This window comes from Cryptomeria japonica, chromosome 7 (genome assembly GCF_030272615.1).
Source record: "Cryptomeria japonica chromosome 7, Sugi_1.0, whole genome shotgun sequence".
Lineage (NCBI taxonomy): Eukaryota > Viridiplantae > Streptophyta > Pinopsida > Cupressales > Cupressaceae > Cryptomeria > Cryptomeria japonica.
In genome coordinates this window covers 807,883,765-807,908,616 of record NC_081411.1, presented here as the reverse complement: position 1 = coordinate 807,908,616, position 24,852 = coordinate 807,883,765, and the positions used below count along the sequence as shown (strand labels likewise).

The following is a 24,852-nucleotide window of genomic DNA, read 5'->3' as shown; positions in this document are numbered from 1 at the left end:
AAAAGAAAATTGCAATCTACAAAACTTCACCTGACTAATTCTCCATTAACCATTTAAGCATAATGACCAGTTTTGCATTTATTAAATGATTTTAAACGAGACAAAACGAGTCATACCTAGTTTACAAGGTGGTTATCCCGCAATTTCTCCAAACTTCGGGTTTAGGAAAGGCTTTGTGCAAGTTCGGCCTGCAAGGCCCTTTTGTAAACTTTTAAGAACTTCCTCCGACTAGCATCTCGCGATTTTTTAGACTGCGGGGGGGATTGAAAAGGCTTTGCAAGAATGAAGGGTTAAACGCCTTCCTTTTTATGTTTCGGCCAAGAGAAGTATTTTGCAAGCTTGAAAGAGTTAAAACGCCGCCAATGGACTACGCAATTTTCACCCTTCTTGATGGGGTAAATAGCGATAAATGTAAACACAAGTTTAACGCCCCTTTTTATTTCGCGATTTCCACCTCCTTTGCGTTTTTCGGACTGAGAGGAAAAGATGCAAACATTTGAAAGTATAAGCCCAAATCCCCCATCCGCGATTTAACTTTCCTGACTAATTTCGGGCTAGAGAGTAAAATGCATACACTAGATCGCCCTTCACGCGATTTGGAACTTCATCGATGCTTGCCCATAGGAAGAGATGAAATGCAGATTTTTAAAACCTAACGCCTTCCTTTTTATCGCGACTTTCACTCTCTTTGGCGATTTTCGGGATAAAAGAGAGTTTTGCAAACACCAAACTTAACACCGTTTTCAAAATACTAGCATTTTCGGGGCAAATGGTGATTTTGAAAAGTTCTAAGTTACAACGCCTTCACTTGGTTTTCGGAATTCGGGGCAAATGGACCTTTTGCAAACTTTAAAACAAATAACGCCTTTTCCGTCGCTTTAGCGATTTTTGGCCCATGAGGCCTTTTGGCAACTGTTTATAATTTCGCATTTTCAATTGGTTTTCGAAACTCGGCCTAAAAGCACATTTTGCAAGGTTTAAGACTTAGACGCTTTTCCCTCTATCTGGCGAAAATCAGCCCACAAGGCCATTTCGCAAGGTTTTTGACTTAGACACTTTTCCCTCTATCTGGCGAAAATCGGCCCACAAGGCCATTTTGCAAGGTTTTTGACTTAAGAATTTTTTCCCTCTATCTGGCGAAAATCGGCCCACAAGGCCATTTTGCAAGGTTTTTGACTTAGACGTTTTTTCCTCTATCTAGCGAAAATCTTGGGTATTCAAAATGTGAAACTCTCCGCGCAGAACTCCCAGGCTATGCGACTTAAAATCCAAACACGCCCTTTCTTTTTATGGCCACAAAGATTAATGCTTCACCACTTCCTGGATCCCAACAAAAAGGACGGCGGACGAAAATCAAAATTCAAAACTCAACAGGACAAAGGCCGAAAATTAAAGAGGGGGACCCTGTCGGCGACAGGTAGTGTGTGCAACGCACAACACTCTTTTGAATAGGAGAGCTGAAATTTGCTTCATGACAACTCTCATCAAACTTTCCAAACTTCAAAATAGAATTGTCTTTATGGTCATAAACCATCTTTTCACATCCTATGACATGATTTTCCTCCTTCATCAGCACCTTGCAAAGGTGGCCTTCAACCTCTTGTTGTGCATTGTCCATGGTATCCGACATGGTCCATTCTTTTTGTTCATCAACTTTTTGTAACTACATAAACCAGATTTGAGGGTCACCAGCCGTGTTTGCCTCCTCTTCTTGGAAGAGACCAGCAAGATCACTTTGTTCAAATTCAGAATCCTCCACTGCTACATTTGTTGGTGGTGCCTCAAGAGCAAGCCCTTCTAGTGATGAAGCAAGCCTATCTTGATTTTCAGCTACATAACTAGGAACAGTATTTGGGTATGGCCTCCTTGGAATGTCTTCATCATAAGGGGGAGAGAATACACCTTGAGCTATTTGCCTTTTGAGGGCAACCAGCTCATTAGCCAACTTCTGCACCATGGGATTTGTTCTCTTGGTAGCCCATGATCCCAATGAAGAGATTTCTTTGGACCCATTTGATTCTATCTTTATCTTACCAGCAAGGATAAGATCATCTTCAATATCAATTGCCAAGGCTTGTGCTACTGCAAGATCTCTTGGAACAACTCTTCTCAACAAGAAACACACCTCAAGCTCTTGAGCATTGATGAAGAAGCAATTCAAATTGTCAACGGTAGGCTAAGCAACAGCTGGAATTTTGTTACACAACTTATTGAATTTGGCCACAAACTCCCGCATGGGTTCACGTGACTCTTTTTTCATTTGAGCCAACTGGGCTAACAATGCATGCACATCTTCTACAGGCTTGAACCTCTCTTCAAACTTGTCTTTAAGTGTGGCCCAAGATAGAATCGAACCAGCAAAAAGATTATAGAACCAGTCAGCTGCAATACCTTGGAGAGTCTCCACAAATAGCCTTACAGATACATCTTCGTGTTCAACACCATAAACACCACATGTAATGTAGAAAGCAGCAATGTGTTCGTCAGGGTGTTGTTGTCCATCTCCAAAGAAATTGGGAAAGTTCTTCCTCGAACCATCAGGAAGAGCATGCAAAGGCGGAGTCAGATTCAACGGACCAAAAGCATTCCCCCAAGGACCTTGAGCAGCCATCTTACATGTCCCTGGTGAAAGCTTGAGAAATTAAAAGAAAAACAATTACAATGAATAGGATACCGATATACTTCAAACAAATGCGTGAGGATTTTGGATGCGTATTTGGTATTTCCAACAAAAAACCAAGAAAATTTCTTCTGAAAACAACAAGACACTAGACTTCAAACGAAAGCGTGAGGCTTGTGAATGCATTTGTGTCCCCAGTAGAGTAGCCAAAAACTGTTGGTGACTCGGATGGGCCAAACAAATTTATACCAGAGATTCTAAGATAGAATTAACAAAGTACTTCAAATCTCTCTCTCCCCAACAGAGTCACCAAAAACTGTTGGTTGAAAATTTTCTACACTTGGGGAAATATACAAAATTGTAGTTTCAACCACAGTGTGTGAGTAAAACTCTCCTAATTAAGGGAAGGCTCCCCCTATCTATATATAATACTAAAACTAAAGTTGGATGAAACAATAGCCTTTCTTCTCTTTTCAAGAAAGCTAATATCATTCTCTTCACAGAAAAGCGATAGCAATTTATGGTAAAACAGCAGTAACAACTTTTAAAATAAATGAGAGAAAGGAAATGAAGTTTCCTGAAAGTTCAAAGACTTCCGTCACTTTCTTCGGGACGGGACAACAATATCAAGCTCAGTCTTGAATATGTGAAGTCCTATCTACCTTTTTCTATATTAATGATATTTCAGAACAAATTATATCAGCAAAAAGGCTGAAATACCTTTTTCTTTTTACACAACACAGTAAGAACTAGTAAGAGCTCAAAGACTCACAGCTGTTTCTTACAAAATCTACTTCTAAACTCTCTTAAGAACAACTGCAAGCACAAAGTCTTAGAGCTCCTCTCAAAAGAATATTTACTCTAAATTATTTTAACCTCCAATACTTGCAACTCAAAGACTGCAAATCAAATTCGATTAAACTCTTTATCAAACACTTGCAAGAAAGATAATATGGAACACAAACACAAGAATGTAGCACAAAGACTCAAAACTTGAGCAATCTTCTTCAATTTCTTTCAATTCTTAAATTCACACATAAAAGCTCAAAGACTTCTTTGCTGCAAATTTGACAGAGTTTTTGCTTGCTTTCCAAAAAGATCAAAATTACAATAGACCCCCTCAAGTATTTATAGGAGAGGAGCCTTGAGAAAAAGGTGGGAGGATCCTAACTAACTTGAGAAATTATCTCAACCACCAAGACTTATTCAACAACTAACTATGACTTATTCTAACTACAGTCCTAATTGAACTCAACTTGTAGTTGCTTTACATGTAATTACAAAAGTGCAAGTGATGAGTTAACTTGCAATTACAAAGTTAATTTTTAACATGTAACTTGTCAAAACAAAATTACAAATGCATAACTAAAACTATTCCATGTGTCTAAAGACACAACTCTAACTGCATCATCCTTTGTCTATGATGATCTTCATGTTGCTTCAGGATGCTAGAACTTGAAATATTCTGGATTGGTAAAGACATCTTGAACCGGAACAAGAACTTGCATCCTTATCTTCTTGCTTGGGGTAGTACTAGCTTTTCAAGAGGGAAAGGGCTGCCTTCCTCTTTCCATGTCATGACCATCTTTGTCTTGAAAGCATTCTATGCTCTCAACGATGAATTGTTGTTGTATCTCTTCTTTGTATCATCCTCCAGTCTTGAAATCTGCTTGCAAAATAAGGTCCATGCCTTAATCTATTGATTTGGTAGGTCGTGTGTGCAAACCGGACTGACAAGGGAAGGGATAAATTGATGCAAAAATGGGCTCACAAGTGAATTTTGGGTTTTGGAAGCTGCATTACATGTGTGGGAAAAACAAGAGCATTAACTTGCAATTGTGGGGAACAAACATGCAACTTCATATGCGTAATGGGTAAACACAAGTTTTCAATTGTAATTGGACCTTTAAAACTCATTTTCAAGTGTTTTTTGAGTGCATTTTGGACCAATTTCGGGTTCTAGATGGTTGACTGCAAGTGAAGACTTTAAATGGGAAAAATGAATGAAGGTGTGAAGTGAGTGGATGAAATGGTGGGAATGGTATGTATAGATGATGGAAATGAATATGAGTGAAAATGAAAAGATTTTGGGAAGATCATTTTTATGAAAATGGGAAGAACTTTCAACATGTAATCCGGTTCTAAAAACCCGATTTTGAAAGGATGATTATTTTCCAATTTAGAAACTTGGAGTTTCACCAAAAGATGGTTAAGATTTTCCAACTAAAGGGGAAGATCAACTATTTTCATCTTACACGCAATCGGGTTTTTAAATCCCGAATGCAAGTAAAGAGGGAAAATGGGGAAAAACAATGCAATTCACAAATTGCCTTCCAAACTTGGAACGAAGGGGAAAATCTCTCACAAAACCGATTTTAGGCAAAACCAACATATATACAAATTTACAAATTGACCAAGGAAAACCAAACAAACAAGAAATAAAAACAAAAAAGAAAGGAAAGAAATATACCTTGATCAATCAAAATGTCCTCAAAAATACAAGAAGCAATCCTTGAAATGGAAGATTGAAACTTTTAAAAAGATACGAGGAGATTCAAACCCTAGCCACGTTTTTCCAAAATACCATGTGCAGCAAAAACAGCTATCAAAATGGCATAATAAATGGTCAAATCTCCATCCAAACCCCACGCCTAGGTGAAGGAAGCAAAAACGACTTAGGAAAGAATGGATTCGTGGCAAATTTCAAAGGCAAATCGTGGCATTTCTCAAACACGTTTTTGCTGTTAAAACACCATAAAACCAGCAACAATGTCTTCCAGATAGCGTGAAGAGAGTTTCAAAATGCATGAAAATAGGCATGAAATCAAAACGCCTTCCTCCTTGAATTTCTCCATAAAAATCATTGGAAATCTTCAACAAAATCCTCCAATATTGCTGGTCGGGTTTTTGGGAAAGAACAAGTTGTTTAAAATTGCAAAGAACACATGATATTGGGTTTCTAAAACCCATTTGCAAGTTTAAAAATGTTCAATTTTCATGCATAAAGGCAAAATCGGGTTTGTGGGAGCAAACAACAAGTTTAAAATACTTGTAATTGGGAAACAAAACTCCCATTACAAGTTTTAAAAACTCAACAAAAGACTCGTAAGGGGAAAATAAAATTCCTTTTCCAGTTGACAAAAACAACTTAAAAATAAAACTTGTAATAGGGAAATAAAATCCCTATTACAACTTAGTGACTTTATAAAACTTGTAATGGAGGAGAAAAACCCCTACCATAACTTAAAATCACTTAAGTGGAACTTTTTAAAAGAATTACAAGTTTTATTTTAACTTTATAATTTAAAGTTCACTTGTAATATGCCCAAAAAGTTCCTACAATGACTTAAAAGACAAAAAGCAACAAGGAGGAAATAAAAAGTAAGTTACAAGTTCTATTTTTCATAAAGTGCACTTGTAATTAACTAAAAATTTCCCTACAACACTAAAACAAAGGAAAAACATAAAACTTGCAACTTAAGGAAAATTTCACACCTGCAATCAGGGAGAAAAAACCCGAAATTGAAGGAAAATCATGGCAAACGAACCCAGAATGTGATGAAATTCGAAACGTGGTTCGAGGATGGACTAAGGATTACTCCAGTCTAGGGATAAGGCGAAATTCTGCCTTGGGAAGCGTGCTATAGAGTAAAATTTTCAATTTTTGACAAAAAATTTATGTAATGGTCCATCATTTTTGAAAACAAAAATGAGGACAACAGGTATCTTGTTTGTTTTCATTATGTTTAAAGGCCACAACAGGACTTTGTTTTATAATAGGGCAATCTTTCCTGAGATGCCCATTTTTTTTACAGTAAAAGCATGCAATTAGGGTTCCCAGAATTTCAACATCCCAAATGACATTCTCATTATCAATATTCATATATACGTTGTTCGGAATTTCGGCCTCTAGGTCTAAGACAATTAAAGCCCTAGCATTTAGATGATAAAGAGTTACTCTTGACTCCTCAATCTGCATTACATTATCAATAGGTTTCAAGATTTGTGGAATAAATTTCCAATACTAGGGAGGTAATTTTTTTAATTTGAGCCAGTTAGGAGCTGACCTAGCAACCACTTCCTCCAGATTTACTTTTGGAGTCCATGGAATGCCCTAAACAAGGTTTGCCCGATATTCCAGAACTCTTTTTTAACCACACGTTATTGCATGGTGTGGTTCCTAAAGAAAATAGTAAATAGACCTTTCTATACTATTCTGCAAAAATTAACATGGACTCCCATCTTTTTACCCCATACTATTGCAATCCAATCATCAAAAAATCTACGAGAAGGCAGCAAATTTGGATCAAGACATACAAAAAACACTACCACATTGTTCAATCTAGTTTCCTCTGCTTTCAAAGCTTTAATCATTTCTTCATTAGGAGAAATGGAAAGAATTTTTAGAGCAGAGGAAGGCTCCTTACCATCTTCTCTTCCTCAGTCATCTCTTCCTTCGATGACATTCTGCTTCCACTTCCAACTGACCAGGCCCCCAAAAGTCCTTCGCCTCCCAATGATATATCCATGGCCACTTGTGTTTCTCCATGGAAAGTCGTCGAAGGAGGGCACAAAGTTTCACCAGCATCTACAATTAGGGATTCTCTGAAAGAACTTTCTGCGAAGAAGGATACTCTTTTTGGCTTTGCAAAATACTACTCTATGGGGGTGCATTAATTATCTCTTTACTACTAACCCCATCTCCCACCGCCTTTTCTTCTCCCATGAGCCAAAAGGATCGAGAGATACCACTTGCTTACCACCAAGAACAAGAAATAAATGTTGAGCTTTAGACTCCAAGGTCAAGGGTAGCCACAGGATTAATAACAAACACGGCAGGAAAAACAATACAAATTCAAAATTAAATCAACCCGCAACAAAACAATAGAACCACCCAGGCAAAACTCAAACCCAAGAGACCAAAGAGACAAATACAAACTATACAAACGAAACCAAAGAATGGAAAAAGGAGGAAGAGGGATATCAATCACAAGGAAGAGCACTAATCTGAGATCGCAGTAGTGATAGCAGCACTCTGAGAGCGTCAATGGTAGGAGACCTTTCAGCTTCCCAAAGCACTGCACTCACCTAACTGATTGCAAATTTTATGAAGGAGACTGTCATTAATTGGGACAGCCAAGAAACAATAATGCTTCCCTTGGATCAATCAAAACAACAATCTTCCTTCCATCATAGACTCTCACCTGCTCTCAACTTTCTCTAAATACCAAATGATAAGTTTTTTTCTATGAATACACAAATAACAGCATATATCATTGATGAAATAGAGAGTTACTTATATAATTACTATTGTTTGTTTCGCATCCTATTTCTTGGGGCATGCCCCATATCTTTAACCCCAAATACCTTCTTTTTCTCAATTATAAGCAATGTATGTGAATGGCTAAAATAAGTTATAACCTTCTCAACACACTAATGAAACACCCAATTTATTAAATGATTCTTTATTCGATAGGTTGAAATGCTTATTTAGACCTATATGACAACACCCCCTAATCAAGTATATTAAATATATACAATGGTGTAATAAACTTTCTAACAGAAGAAGGAAAGTTAGGAAAGCCTACCAACGGTTCAAGAAAAGAAGGAAAGAGACCCACGAATTTTCTTTCAAGCCAAAAATACATCAATATTTCAGGTTCATTGATGCATCCAAAAGGATTATGCCATTGTCTCCATGAATCCTAACAGCTGACATAATTACATCGACATTGATTTTATAAGCTACATAATCACCAAAAGATGAAGGTATGGGTACTGGATTGAGGCAGGTACACCATTTTTCAGAAGAAAAAGTACAAGGTTGCATGGGAGGGTCTGACAAAAATACACATTTCAAAAATTAATTTGTTTAAATGAAATATCTTATGAATTGGATCACATTTGAAAACAGGGTTATTTCTCTTACATTTCTTCTATTCTGTGATAAATTTTTCCATGCAGATAGTGCAATTCAATTCAAAATTAATTTTAAATTTTGGTCTTTTGCAGTCTTTTCAAAATTTGAATTTCAAATGCTCTCAAATTTTCATGTTAGTTTCTTTGTTTCAATAAGTAAGGTATGGATTAGATAAGTTTTTTGACCTTTTAGGGCTTAGTGCATACAAATTTGCTCTAATTTTTTTGTTTCTTTTATTTTTCATAGGAAGAGACATCTATTGAGGTGTCAAGAGACATTAAGGCACATCACCTGCCTGCTAAAGACATCTCCTACAGTCAAGAAAGATTTTTTGTGAGTCTCCTGATCCCAAAATGAATAACAATCTCTCAGCTTCTACCCCGCATGAGGTTATGCATCTCCAAGTTTCAATGGTGCAACATTGACATATGGATGGAATTTGAACATACAGTAGGATTCAACTTAGCATAAACAGAAAACAGAAAATCTCAAGTGAAGAGAATCAGCATTTCAGACCTCCTCTAGCAGACATATGTAACTAAATAAAGCAAACAAACATAGATGATATCAGAGTAGAGTTGCTTATCTTGGAAGTATATAACTTCTTCACATCTCATGTTTGATTTTTATATATGATTTGATGCTCCATAAAAAATAAAATAATCCCATATATCATCAAGGCCATCCAACAACAAGAATATAAAAGCCATTCATCCATATCACCATATGTAAAAAGAGACAGATATTATGATTTATTATATAACATCTTTAATACGACCATTCTATTGTCATTTACACTCAAATTAAACTCTTGTACCTGATATGCATACAAACGAAGAGGCATGTTGTCATCCTTTCCAAAAAATTTAACCCTGCTTCTAAATGCAGATATGTAATCATTATCGTCATAATTCTCATTGTGTACATCAAAGTTGTGACCAGCTTCGTCCATAATTTTTTCATCATTCTCACAAGAAGAGTATCCAAGTTTTGCTGGTGTCATTATGTTAGAATTCACACCAATTTCCCCAAATCTATCCATCTTGCGGGCCTCAAATAAGGGAGGCCGTCCTGTTGACATTATAATAAGCAATATTGTTTACAAATATTCAAAAAAATGAAAGCATTAATAGTAACATTTTTTAATCACATATTGTTTGTCTGACTCTAAAAGTAATGAAATGACCCATAAGATTATTGAAAAAAAGAAATGCACATGATAAAATACAACACCTACAAGAAGTGCATAGAAGGAGATGAAGGCAATAACCAAAAACACAATATATGATCATATTTTTATTTGATCAACTCTACAAATATTGGAACACTTTATAAGATAAATTTAAAGAGAGATATAAATAAATTACAATACCTACAAGAACTGCATCTACAGTAGCTTCTAAGCTGTGATGAACTCGCCATTCAGTTTTAGACATCATCTCCACAGCACAAGTAAATGCAGGTGGGCCTTTCCTCTCAAGTACTGTCTTTTGGACCCCCCTCCTAAGTGCTTCTTCATCCCCAAGTGTAACACTCTTTTGTACATACAATCAGCAATATTTAGCAGTTATAGAACAAGATGACTCCAATGCATTCAATTCCAGTCAGAACCATACATTGTAAAAGTGCAGGCTAATGGCTTCAAAAATTCAAAGTTTCATTCAACTCAATTTTTAATGAAAAAATTTCAGTGTAGTTGCCATATCAACAGAAGGTTGCATGAAGCAAGACAATTTTGAAGAAACTGAAAACTTGTAGAAGAATCAAAGACCTGATCTATACAACTTCTTACAATCTTACTAATAAATGTATCTGCAATAATCATTCGAATATTGGTCCAAAAGATAATACAAACAAGAGAAAAGGCATGCACGCATTTATATTTGTTTACATGTCCGTATGTATTTGTGCAAAAAGCATCATAACATATATTCTGGAATTTCTAAATCATGCAAGTTGGCACATTATATACAACAAGATATACAATAAAAGTTCAGTAAGAATTGTAAATGTTAAATAGATTTCAGATTGCTTGTTTAAACCTAAGAAAGTAATATGTTGATGATATGATGAAACTTTTGCCACCATTGGATGGACAGAAGAATTTCATTAATTCCAAACAAGGTACAGAAGAGGTTTTTGTAGATTGCTATTCCCTCAATAAAAAGATCCATGCAGAAGTCACGACTTCTGCAACCACCACATCTAATGTGCACAACCAACTCAAAGTGCACAAATCCCAGTCTTAAAAGGGTAATACTAATTTTAACAAAAGCCAACTATATTATTAGACTAACATATCCAAAGCAGGTGTCTCTATAAAACATACTTCCACAGAGTTCCCTAATGAGGAGGCAAGGGGGCAGGGGGATGGGTTTCAGGTATGGGGGAACTGTTGATGTGTTTTTATGACACTATGCAACGCAGAATAAAATACCAAGTATTTTACCCTCTCTTGAACAAAATCTTCTCGGATGCTAAATTATGTGATCAACTAAGACGACTCCAAGGTTTCTATTATCAGGTCTTGGCGTGTGGGTAACTCAATGGTTTGATGTGATTTTGCTGGGTACACAAAGGAACTTACATTTTTGTTCTAGGATTGATCAACTTAAGGACGACTAGCTTTAGGAATGCAATCACCACAATTTGATTAATTTATGATTCAGCAATATGAGTACTTGATCCTAATACTAACAAGTTTTTTTGAATTAAATGAAAAAGAGGTAAGGGCTTGGAAATCTAACTCTAATACTATCAATAAAGGAAGTTGATGACAATTTAGTGAAACCAAACCACACTTTGCCCCGCCATTAGAAACAATTACGCAAAGAGTACCCATGGAGGATTGAGGAGTATTGGACTTTTGCTTCTTATGCCTTGATTCTTGACTAGGTACTTCCTTATCTTTCACTTGTGAACTATCGGTCATGTCCTTCCTCTTTCTAGAAACCTGAATTTCTCCTTTGCTATTTACCTCTTCATTTCTTTTCATCATTTCATCTTCATCAAAGGAAGATTCATCATCTTCCATCTTTCCATATGTTAAAGGGGTACCCTGCTTCCTTAGCTTGTTGATTTGTTGGTCTACCCATTATCTTGAGTAACCAATCACTTCTCTCATCAATGTGTTTAAGTCTATCATTTTTGGTTGTGACCAACTAGGTATTGGGATAGGTTTGCCCTTCTCTTTCTCATATTGAGAATGTATATGATTCCCATTATCCTTCACTTGATCTGGAATTGGAAAGAGACTGCATTTCCTCATGAAATCCACGGACATTCTTGACCGCATCTTCCTTCTAACTCCAAATTCATCAATGAGGTTCACCCAATAGTCATCTAGATCGATTTTATGTTTGTATTTCTTTCTTTCAGCTGTAAGGATCATATGAAAAGGATCAAAATGAGTCCTAGACTTGTATGTTCCAAGTTGATAGAATTGCAACTCAGTATTAGTTGTTTCTCACTACCAATGTTGTAGGGCATATCTCTAACATTTTCCCAAGTGTTTTAGGAAAGTTAACACCAGGTCTATGCTTTTCTTTATGAATGAAGTCAAACTTGGATAATTGTCTCACTACCTCAAGCAACACCAATTTATCTATCGGATACCTCAGAAGCTTATAAGGATTATCTGAGCATCCTTAAATCCTTATGTAGGTGAAGGTCGTGTTGTCCTCATTTTTGTTTTCGAAAATAAAGGACCATTACATAAAAAATTTGTGAAAAAATGAAAATTTTACTCTATGGCATGCTTCCCGAGGCATAATTTCGACTAATCCTCGGACTAGCTTAATCCTCAGTCCATCCTCGAACTACGTTTCGAATTTCGTCGCATTCTGGATTCATTTGCTATGTCTTTCCTTCAAAATCGGGTTTTCTCCCTGACTGCAGGTGGAGAATTTTCTTTGAACTGCAAGTTTTAATGATTTCCATTGTTTTGGTCTTTGTAGGGAAATTTTTAGCTTATTACATGTGCACTTTATTAAAAAAGAAAACTTTTAATTTTCTTTTTATTTCCCCTTTGTTGTTTTTGTTGTTTTTTGGCTTTTTCAGTTAAAATAGGGATTTTTTGGTTAAGTTACAAGTAAACTTGTAGTTCTTTTCTAAAACCCCTACTTTAATGGTTTTTACATGTAATAGGGATTTTAAACCCTTATTACATCTGTGCAAGTGAATTATAACTTGTTGTAGGGATTCTATTTCCCCTTTGCAAGTGATTTTAAACTTGCATATCTCTCTAAAAATCCCGATTTTGCCTATAAAGTGCATTTTTGGCAATTTTAAACTTGCTATTTGGTCTAAAAATCCCGAATTTTGCCTTATAGTTGAAAAAGTGAAATTTTAAACTTGCTATTTGTCTCCAAAAATCCGATTTTCATTGTTTCATGCAAAATCGAACTTGCACTTCTTTTCCAAAAACCCGATTAGCTATTGGAGGCAAATTTGTTGAAAGTTTCAATCGATTTTTGAGGAAAGTTTTCAGGAGGAAGTCGTTTTGAATCCTAAGGCAATTTTTATGGATTTGGAAGCTCTTTTTTACACCACGTAATAATCATTCTTGCTGGTTATAAGGCGTTGAAACAGCAAAAGACGTGTTCTTCAAATGCCACGTTTTACCTCATGTAAGTACCATAAATCTTCAATCTTCTAAATCGTTTTTAACTCTCCTACCTACACGTGGGGATTGGAGCTTTATTTGATCCAAAGTTCAAAAACTCGAACTTGCCACGGACTCGGCAAACCAAAAATTTGGACTCGGACTCGAACTCGTGAAAGACTCGCAAAAGACTCGGCAAGGACTCGGTAAAAAAGAAAACCGTAGTTTAACAAAAAAACATAAAGAAATTAATGCATTTAGAGAACATAAGAGCCATAATTGAAACATTACACATGTCATATGATCAACAAACGCGCAATATTTGAAATTTCATCATTCAAATTTCCTATTAATAGTTTCAAACTTTCAACTCTAAAATGTGTAATACCAAGATTTCTTCAATGCTAGTTATGTTGTTATATGGAGCCTAATCAGACTCGGAGATTAAATTTTCCCTACTTCCATCAGCGCGGTTTCCCCCTATATTTTTTGACAGGGGTTTAGGGGCAGCGCCCCCAAGTTGGGGTCAAAAAGGGGGGGAGTTATAAAGGCGTCGGGTGTTATTTTTCTATTGGCCCACGTCTAATTAGGGTTACCCCTTAACCCCCCAAAAAGTCAAAAAGGGGGGGAGTTATGCCAAATGAAGGCAAAAAAAATGAAAAAAAACTCATTTTTGAAGTTTGCCTGATGGTTTTTCTAGGTCACGCGAGTCCATCTGAAAGACTCGCGAGTCCGTGCAAAAGACTCGCGAGTATTTCAAATGGACTCGCCTTGCGAGTCCTTGGCGAGTCTGTGGCAAGTCCACGAGTTTTTAAACTATGGTTTGATCCATTCTTCATACATTTGCTGCCACGTTTTTCAGTTTTAGGCGTTTTTGCAAAAACGTGGTTAGGGTTTGGCATTTTGGATTGTCTCTATTTATTGGATTGTCGTCTTCAACACAAAGATTGATCATCTTTTGGAGAGGCATTTTCAGTTTGAACCAAGGTATGATTTTTCTTCTTTTCTTGTTTCATTTTCTTGTTTTCTTGTTTTCTTAGTTTTCCTTTCTAGTTGTAATTTTGTTAATATGTTGTTCTTCCCCCCAAAAATCGGTTTTGTGAGAGAGATTTTCCCCTTGATATCCAATTTTTGAATTGCATTGTTCTTCCCCATTATCCCTCTTTACTTGTAATCAAGATTTTAAATCCCGATTACAAGTTGGCTGGAAATCTTTGTTCTTCTCTTATGGTTAGAGAATTTAACCATTTTTTGTTAAAATTCCAAGTTGAAAAGATGTGAAATACCCTCCCTTTCAAAATCGGGTTTTAAAAACCGGATTACATGTTGAAAAGTTCTTCCCATTTTCATGAAAATGACATTCCCGGATTTTCCCATTTCTATCCATTCGTATCACCCATGTCTGTACTTTCCATTTCTGTCATTTTCCGCAAGTCTAATTCTCATTTTCCATCCATTTCTCCATTTGCAAATTTACAAGTGTACGTGCATTCGGGTTTTAAAAATCCGATTGCATGTATGCTCTTTCCAACTTGTGTACTTGCAAAAATTTCCCCAAGATCCGAAATTGGTCAAAGTCAAGATTTTCCTATTTCCATTTATTTCCCCTCTTTCTCTCACAAAATCGTGAAGTTCAAGAGTTGAAGTTTTTTCCATTTGAAGAAGGAAGAATGTTATTTGCAGCTGAATATGATGTTGCCTTAACACTTTTAAGTCTTCATCACAGTATTCCAGGTTTTCAATCAATGTCAGATTTGCCGTCATCTCCAATTCGAAAAAAGATGAAGTACAAATATGACAAGTACCAAAACAAAGTTGCACCTTCCCAAGTTTCCTCTCCTTTGGATCGTATCAGAGATACAGAGATAGGGCATGTAGACATGTCAGAATTTGTCAAAAGGGTTGAGGATCCACAAGATAGCAATATGCAGCTGTTGTTGGACAGCCATATCCATCACGCATCTTCTTTCCCGGTGGCTGCCCTAGAACCAGAATTTGTTCTCGCTTGCGCCCATCATTTTGACAAGGAGACAAGAATCATTAAAAATGATGATGGCGAAGCAATAATCCACCTTGATGCAGACACAATTGAGAAGGTCTTCAGAATACCTCCCGCACCTGTTTACATGGAAATCTCCAAAGAGAGTGCAGCTGAGTATTATGTAAAAAGGGAAAAAGATTGTAAATGACATATCAACAGGTGGATCCAAGAGCCACAAGCCGCCTTCTCAAGGTGGGCTAAGTTGTACCGCTGTGACTTCAAATGGGAAATAGGAGACATCATAACCCTCCTCAGCAAGATAATGGGCCTTGAACACTCTAATGTTTTTGAGCCCTGGATGTACCAGTTCATCATGTTCATAAGACAGTCCCATCATATATCATGGGGAGAAGTCATTAGAGATGCCTTGTGTGAACAAATTGCAGCAGTCCCTTCCACCATGACTTTCTATATGAATTCATACTTGGTGTACTTGGCAGCACCACTTAAACATTTTCCAGGTCTTTCTACCAAGGGTGATCGCTTGCTTATACCTATATGGGAATATTATGATCAGTTGCCTTTGAGACCCAGCAGATTGCATCTCAAAAGAGTCCAAGATGCATTCTTCAGTTACTTCATGTGTCAGTCTGACAGAACTCTGAAGAACAAAAGGGTATCAGATGAGGCATGGGAAAGGGTGAGTGAGTATGGATGCTTGTTTCTACAGTTCCCGACCTTCATCTATATGAGAATCGGATGCTATAGTGGGCAGCCATACATGCTTCCTAGATATCCAACTGATAAGATCATTCTTATGGAGTTGGGAAGAAAAATCATGGCTGTCCACACTCATCAGTCTGCCAGACACAAGGCAACAAACCCACTAAAAATTGGTTGGTATTCTCTTGTCACATCCGTTAAAGCTAAGGCCATGGAGACTGAAATGCAAGAAATTAAGCTCAAAAGGTTTAAGTCCAGAGCTGATTTTGATTACCGGGGTATGAAGGAGAAGATCAAAAAATCCTTTGTACACGTGCATCGCATTGAGGATATCTAGGTAGATCTCCGCACAGAGGTCGAGGTTCTAAAGATGGATTACTGCAAGCTCACTATTGAGCAGGTTGTTGATTTGAACTTGGTGGATATTCCACAAGGGATGATTGACGATGGGCATGTACTTGATCCTGAATATATTTCACAAAGGGTTGAGGAAGCTCCACTTCCTTTAATCCAATCGTCACACAAGGAGTGCATATCCATTCTTGAGAGATTTCAGCCTATCTTGGCTAACACCAACGCTTGGCTGAAAAGTAATGTTGTTAAACTCATAAAAATCAAGATTGGAAAAGAAGATGATTCTACAGGGCCTCTTGGACGTAAGTCTGAGATTCAGGTTGACAACAAGGAAGGCGCATCATCTTCGGGCACAAGGATCAAATTGCGAGTTAGTTGGGCAGTGGTGCTTCCTCCTGAGGAGGCGACAGTTCGTGGAAAGAAAAAGTCACGATTTCATGTTCAGGTGATCGATCTAGATAATCCAGAAGAAGGGCAGCAATCTGATGATGCTCCCAAGTCTCCAGCATCCAACTCTGTAATATCCCCAACAATTTTTTTCAATTTGTTTCTAGTTACAATCACAACAAGAACCTGTTAAGGTTAGGAAATCAAGATACAATAATGCTGAAGTTGTAACCCTTCCACTTTCTGATCACCAAGTGCCCAATATGGGCAGGTGAGAGCATACGGTGTTGAGGGGATCGTTAGCTTCAAATAACTAGAAATAATGCAATGCTCGGGCGGCAAGCCAGCCCCTTCCACTTTTCAGCGAGATATGGAGAATATTGAAGGTCACTTGGCGGTGAACCAACCAAGGATAATACAAGAAACTGAAGAACAATTACTCTACCGCTTATGCAGCGGGAGGACTAGAAATGAAATAGCAATCAACTCCACCGCTTATTCAGCGGGAGGACATAATTACAATAGATAAGAAGGCGGCAAGCCAGCCTCTTCCACTTATGCAATGGGCCAAAGAACAACAATCCAAGTATATAGTTGTTAGTACTACTAATCAACTTTACAATGCAAACATGGATTACAAAATTACTAGAATCATTGTCCAAACTAGGCGGCAAGACCAACCTCTTCCACTTATGCAGTGGGACTAAGAGAGTTCAAATAAATTGTTGTTAGTACTACTAACAAGCATTACAATATGATTCATCGTGGATATTCAAATGTCAAAACCCAAACTAACAACTGCAACTTATTACCAAGACTCTTCACACCACACCCATAGACTCACACACCTGAAAACCAGCTTCAACCCCAAAAAACTAAATCTGATATGAATGAACAACAGGCTGGAAATACAGACCAACAACATTAAAAAATCCTCAAAAACACTTCTAAATCACTCCCCACACAATCAAATTATCTCTAAACACACTCCATAGAACCCACACACTCTAAAACCAACTCCACACAAGGAAACACTCCAAACTAACAATTTTTCAGATTTTGATATGCAACCCATACATTGGAAACACACAGACCAGCAGCTTAGAAACTCACAAAAATGCTCGTAACTCTATACACACTCAACGAAATTACCCCCAAACGGATGCAAATGAGAGATACAAGACAGGCAATGAGATTAGAACCAACAAACTGCACCCAAAACCCCCAAATGAATTTATGCACGCATTCCCAGGCAGCCCAACATAGTACTACTAGGAAAGAAGTATGATTTGCATTTAAAAATTAAATACTCAACATTAAGCTCTACAAACTTACAAACTTGATCGCCTGTGACATAGGAAGAGAACGAGCCACTACCCAGAATGATCTGACACACAAACTGAGAGTTATGAACTAAAACGTGCTACAGCCACACCAAAAACCAGCAACACTGAAATCCACACCACACTGAAAATCTGCAAATCCACACTAAAATCGAACCACACAATCAAAAGATCCAATCACAGCTAGGAGTGATATCTCACACTCAAAGTCTGTCAAGAGCCCTAGGAGGTATTCACCCTCGAAGATTGTCTGGAGTCAATCCGACAGCATAACAGTGTAAATTGTCTGAGATACCAAATGAGAAGCCCAACACTCTCATTTATAGATTTTGAGGGCTCAAATTCAAATTCACATTCCCTCCAAATGAACGCCAAATGCAAATGCACATTCACTTCACATTATTTTGAAATTACATTTCATTTCTCCTTTCTCCAAATCGACCTTCCCATAGGAGCAAATATTCTTTATAAAAATGACAATAAAATCATATTGTGGCATCCAAGGTAGATAAGTGAAATATATTATAAAATTAACTTATTTCTCAATAAGGCGTCCATCTTGCCGTATTAATATTTCACTTTATAAAGTATTTTTCCTCAACAATAAATCACCCAATATATAATTAAGGAAATGACTTATATATCAATATAACTTAAGCAACCCCTTTTAAATAAATCGTCCAACCTTTGCCTTAAGTTATAATTTAATTTAAAACACCATTTTTCATCAAATACTAAACCTGCCAAAACAAGCTCCAAGGATGTGGGGAAACAAGCTGAGAGAATTGCCCTGCCAGAAATAGTCACTGAACTGAGCTGAGGAACCCTTGACAAGAATAGCACCAAAAAATGAGGGAAGACCAACTACTCAAATTGACCTGCTGGAAACAGCCATCTGAACAAGCCTGCTAAAAATAGTACTTACTAAAAATAGCATACTGCTAAAAATAGTAAGTGTTTCCAAAGTGATTTTAACCACATTCTGAGCAGTCGTCGCACTTACTAAAAATAGTAAGTCTGGAAAAAGTCACCCAACGCAGATGCATGTCAAACCATCTTGAAGCTCTCTGAAAACCCAGAAGGAATCCAGAATCCAAACTATCAAACTCCCACATATAGGCCCCTGAAAACACCAAAGAATCCTCCTAGAAAATAGGAAACCCTAATTTATGCCCCCGACTAGCCTACGGGCCTCCAAACTAGGCTAATGGCCAACAGAACTAATCACTGCGGAAAAGGGACATTACAGACTCGCCTCATGAGATTATTCCTCCAGTTTCCATTGATACGCCCCTTTCTCCTCCTGACTTGCTTGTTGATGAATCTCCTCAGAATGCCATTCCTATTTCGGCATACAAGCCACCTCCTGATCATCAACAAGAGAATGTGCAGGAAGTTCCTAAAGATAATCCTGTTTGTGTCCAACTGTCAGAAATTGATACCTCCACTTCTGGTTTTGAAGAATTCATGAGCCAATCTTCATGCCCATTGGTTACTGAGCAAACCGTGGTCGCCATCCAAACAAATATTCCTCCCAGAATGACCACGGTTATTCAAACAGAAACTGCTTCTCCTTTACCTACAGCTGCTACAAAAGGAGTGTTGATGGCTTTACCTCCATGGCTTAGTTCTTTTACTCCAAAGAGGAAGAAGCAAGAAATCTCACCTGATGCCTTTGATTATCAGCAACTATAATAGTCCAGATCCAAGGTTGCGAAAAAGGCCAAGACTATCTCCAGAGTAATTGTTGACAGCAACAAGATGAAGGTAGCTGAAATTGTTGAACCCATTGCAGATAAGCCACTTGAAGAAATGTTAGCTGCTGATTACAAAGTTACAAGGATAGAATTGGGTAAGCAAACACATGAGGTGATTAAACATGATGCTCAGTTTTCTGTAGCTTCACTGGTACAGCGGTGTGATGAACTTCTAGCAAAGAAAGATAAGCTAGAAGAGGAAAACCGACAGCTTATGGCAGTTGTTCATAAAATCACAAAACCTGCTACTGAAGGGAGTAACTCCATAGGTTCTTCCGGTTCCCAAGAATCAATTCGTGGAGTGGAAAGGGCTGCTCAGAAGGTACAAGCATTGGATTCCTCGGTTGATCAGCTCCATGATCTATGTGCACAAGTAATGAAGGACATTTTTCAGATGATGTCTAAGTTGGAAACCATTGAAGAGAAACTGGATCAGACTTTCGATACTTTCAAAAAGAATCTAGAAAGTGTTGAAGATAGTTTGACAATCTGGCGTACCATGCCCCAACAACAGTTGAGCGTTCCACAGGAGCATGCCATCATCTCTTCAAGGGTCATGTACTTGGGATTCGAAGAGCTTCTGGAAAAGAAGGCCCTCCTTCTTAAATCCCTCATTGAGGAGATTGGTGATACAATGAGATTACGAGGTGAAGTTTTCCGAGATATTGTCTCTCATTGTGAAAAGGCCTCTTGCAACATACTAAGTCAGGATGGAGAGCTGATTCCAGAAGAAGAAGTTCTTGCTAATTTACAGATGAGGATACATAATGAATGGAGGAGCGAACAATTCTTGGCCGCTTCAATTCAAATGTTGATGAAGCACCAAATCTTTTTGCATGAAATCCAGTCCATCCTGGATGAAAACAGCGTTGCGCTCCTCCGATGTCATGATACTATTGCGAAGACCATGGTTGTTGCCAAGAACACCCATGAACTGGATCCCGATGAACTACAAATGAACATCCAAAAGTTTGAAGGATTCGTGTCTTCACGTGCCAACTTAAGTGTTTTTCAACACTTAGTTGTCTTTTTCCACATTTGTAATCTTTAGTTGTAGTTTTTATTTTGACAAGTTACATGTAAAAGTCTTTTTGTAAAACGCAAGGTAACTCATTACTTGCACTTTTGTAATTACATGTAAAGCAACTACAAGTTGTGTTCAATTAGGACTGTAGTTGGAATAAGTCTTAGTTAGTTATTGAAGTCTTACTTAGTTATTGAATAAGTCTTGGTGGTTGAGAGAATCTCTCAAGTTAGTTAGGATCCTCCCACCTTTTTCTCAGGGCTCCTCTTATATAAATACTTGAGGGGTCTATTGTAATCTTTATCTTTTGGAAAGCAAGCAAAAACTTTGCCAAATTTACAGCAAAGAAGTCTTTGAGCTTTCATGTGTAAATTCAAGAATTGAAAGGAATAGAAGAAAATTGCTCAAGCTTTGAGTTTTTGTGCTACATACTTGAGTTTGTGTTCTATATTATCTTTCTTGCAAGTGTTCCTTAAAGAGCTTAATCACATCTGATTTGCCGTCTTTGTGTTGTAAGTAGTTAAGGTTAATATAGATTAAAACAAATATTTTGTTGAGAAAAATTGCAAGTCTTTGTGCTTTCACTTGTTCTTAGGAGAATTTAGGAGTAGATTTTGTGAGAAATACTATAAGTCTTTGAGCTTATACTACTTCCCATTCTTTTAAGTAGAAAAGATTAAGATATTTCAGTCTTTGAGCTGTTATAATTTGTTTTTTATAGCATTAGTATAGAAAAGGGTAGATAGGACTTCACATAATCAAGTCTTTGAGCTTGATATTGCTGTCCCGTCCCGAAGGAAGTGATGGAAGTCTTTGCGCTTTTAGGAAACTTCATTTCCTTTCTCTCATTTCATTTTGAAAGTGGTTACTGTTGTTTATATCAAATCGCTATCATTTTCTGTGAAGAGAAAAGGATATTGTCTTTCTTGAAGAAAGAAGAAAGATTGTTGTCCCATCCTATTTTATTTTCAAAGTTGTAGTTAGATAGGGGGAGCCTTCCCTTAATTAGGAGAGTTTTACTCACACACTGTGGTTGAAACCACAATTTTGTATATTTCCCCAAGTGTACAAAATTTTCAACCAACAGGTCGAGAATTGGATAAACCACGATCCATATTTATCTATCAATGCCATTGCCTCCTTGGATAATCTTCTATGTAATCCACCTTGTAACAAACAAGTGAGATACATTGAGAACATATCATTCACTCTTCTATATTGTCCTTTCTCATGCAATTGCAGCTGAGGATAGCAATCGTATGCCTTGGGTTGACCTCTCTTACCTCCCACTTCACCTTTGCATATTAGCCCTTTGTACTTTATAAGCCTAGGCAACATATATACCATGTAGGAACTCATATAAAATGTCTTTGTTCTTTCCAAGTTCCTTAGCTGAATATCCAAGTTGTCACTTATCATCTTTGCCTAATTTATCATTACCAATCCAATCGCAATCTCCTCTGAGAAGTAGAACATCCATGTTTCAAATAGTTCGCCTTGAGGAGCCCCACGATCCTATTCAATAGGAATATCACGTCACCATATTCTTCCTTAAAATCTATACATGAGTTTCTTCAGTAGCTTGGAATGATGTCTCCTTGGTTTACTAACCTATTCATTGTTGATGACAGTCATACATGCATCCAGTTTCTTCTCGAACATTGCTTGAGATTCCTCCTTAGTCCAAGTTATCATTCCTTGATGATGAGGAATCCCAAACGTTTCCCTTATTGAATCTTCATTGAGGAATGCAAGTACCGTTCCTTTAGGCGTCTTTATAGTCCTTGATTACGGATCATAATGTCTAGCACACTCAACCATCAATTCATTACATTGCACTGCTGGTGGAAAACCTACTGCTTGATATATCCCATTCTTCATCGTGTTGGCTACCAAAGAAGATGGCAATTGATCCTTCGTTCCATACATTCTGTGCTTGATCTTTTCCATATTCAGCTGCTCAAAGTTGGTATCCCCAACTTTCTTCCACTGAGATGACATTTGAGATTCCAGATAGAATCTTTCCAATGCCCTCTTCATTTGAGTCTTCCTAGCAGCTACTCCTGATTTCGACCCCGACATGTTCTTGTATGAAGCTCAAAATCAATAACTTTGAAGAACAATTAAAATGCTAAAAGAAGATTAATTAATTTCAAGACTTCCTAAGCTCTGATTTTTACTTGTGAATTCAAAATTCAATCCTCAAATCAAATTTCAACATTTTAAATGGCTTTTCAATGAAAGAAACATGCTTGACAATATCTGAAAATGAAGATTCTCACGAATTTCTCTTGAAAATGTTCTGATTTCAACTCAGAATGCTAAAAGTTTGTCCCAGCATTTTAATTCATCTCCCTTGGTATAGGACGATCAGGGACTTTGATCTTTGATCAGCCCTCTTGAAAAATCTTCTTGCAACGATTTAGTGTTTAAAATTCTTCTTGAAATTCGCTGATAGTTAGTGCTGAGTTCCTTATGCTGATTGTGGCCTTGACTATCTTCTCCTTCTTGTGCGAATTCGCTTTATTCCCTTGGAGAAAATTTGATATACCTTTAATTAGCAACAACCTCCCTTGCCACGATTTTGAAACAATTTTCCTTGATGTAGTCTGCTGTGTCTTTCTTCTCAGTGAGACCTTAAGAGAGCAAGTTTGAAATTGTTTTTGAAATAATGCTACCCTCCTTTGTTATATATGTGTCTCTTCTCAATGTTTTTATTGGAATTTGTTGACAAAATTGATAAAACTTTCCCTCAACTCACAGCTCTGCACATCCAATTGTTAATAACTTGATTCATTTCCGTTGCAATTATATGCACAGGCTACTCTGTGAAATGCAGTCTTTAAGCATATCCCTTAAAGTTGTCAAAATTCTGATTTTCATTCATTATCAACTTACAATCTGTAGTACTAAGTTGCACATTAGAATGTCCAAGTCGATTACATAACAGATCTAAGGGACACTTTCTTGTAACAATAAAGTCATGACAGAGCTTGACTAGGAAATAAAACAGGGAACATAATATATAGTTTCTTATCTTTCATGTAATACATTAATTTAGTTCTTTACAGTCTAATGGGAAAAAAATGCTTCTATATATTATTTGTGGATATAAAATGCAAGAGCTTGCATTTGTTCTTCTCAGACACATTATGTGCCCTATTAAGAGTTGATAATTGTGTTAAGATGTAGAACAAGCTGTTCCTGTATACTTGATAAACTAGCCACGCAGACAACTCTACTTACATGGATTTATTACCATTTTGTACACAACAATGCATAAAGAATTATTAATAAATAAACTTTGTAAAAAAAAGCAGAAATCCCTTCCTACCTGTATGCCACCAACAAGTATCTCCAAAGACGGATTCTTTATGAGATTCTCAATTGTCACTCCATGAGCTGTTCCAACCAGTTGGATTCCACGTTGAGCAATGGTACTAGCGGCCAATGCCTCAAGCTCTGTCCCAATTTCATCAATTACGATGGTCTCAGGCATATGGTTCTCAACTGCTTCAATCATAACCTGCAATTGCAATAATGTTTAGACTACATAAGGGCCTTAACAAATGAAATCAATAAACTACCAAGAGAAAAGTTACTAGGATACATAAGAGTGGAGACAATAAAGAATTCCCAACATTACAAAATCAAACCTTACTCAAGAAGGGATCAAACAATTGTACCTCAGAAGGGTCAAACAGTGATGAAGAAATTTCATTTGATAAAAAGAGGTAATTGTTAACAAGGTGATTAGATTGAAGAAGAAAACTGAAAGAAGTAGAAGCTGTCTACATGTTGTTTTAATATTTCATGCTACTAAATGTGAGGATTGCAAATTTTCACACATTTGAACACCAACTATAACATACAAACAACGTTTGACTAAAAACTATTTTGAATATGCTGAAAACCGGTTTACCAAATTTTTGGTTCAACCAATTCCATGACATACCTATTCGTATCTGGTGAATCTGCACAAAGCCAATGCAATTTGCAGGATGAGCATAATATTATAATAGTTAGTTATGAAGAGGTATGGTAAAGGATCACAATTGAATGGTAATATAAAAGGCACAAAGCCAATGCAATTTCAAGGATGAGCATGATATTATAATAGTTAGTTATGAAGAGGTATGG

The 24,852-nt window shown here is 37.0% G+C and overlaps 1 protein-coding gene across 4 annotated transcripts in view; it reads right to left on the bottom strand.

Annotated features, from left to right (window-relative positions):
- LOC131065776 (protein SEEDLING PLASTID DEVELOPMENT 1) overlaps positions 1–24,852 on the bottom strand; it is a 250,327-nt gene that overhangs the window by 77,365 nt on the left and 148,110 nt on the right. For all 4 annotated transcript variants that reach the window (XM_058000538.2, XM_058000447.2, XM_058000511.2 and 1 more), the window contains 3 exons: positions 24,047–24,238; positions 9,913–10,075; positions 9,358–9,611 (listed from right to left, as the gene is read on the bottom strand). In XM_058000538.2, coding sequence (XP_057856521.2) covers positions 9,358–9,611; positions 9,913–10,075; positions 24,047–24,238 — 609 coding nt within the window. The remainder of the gene's footprint in view (positions 1–9,357; positions 9,612–9,912; positions 10,076–24,046; positions 24,239–24,852) is intronic.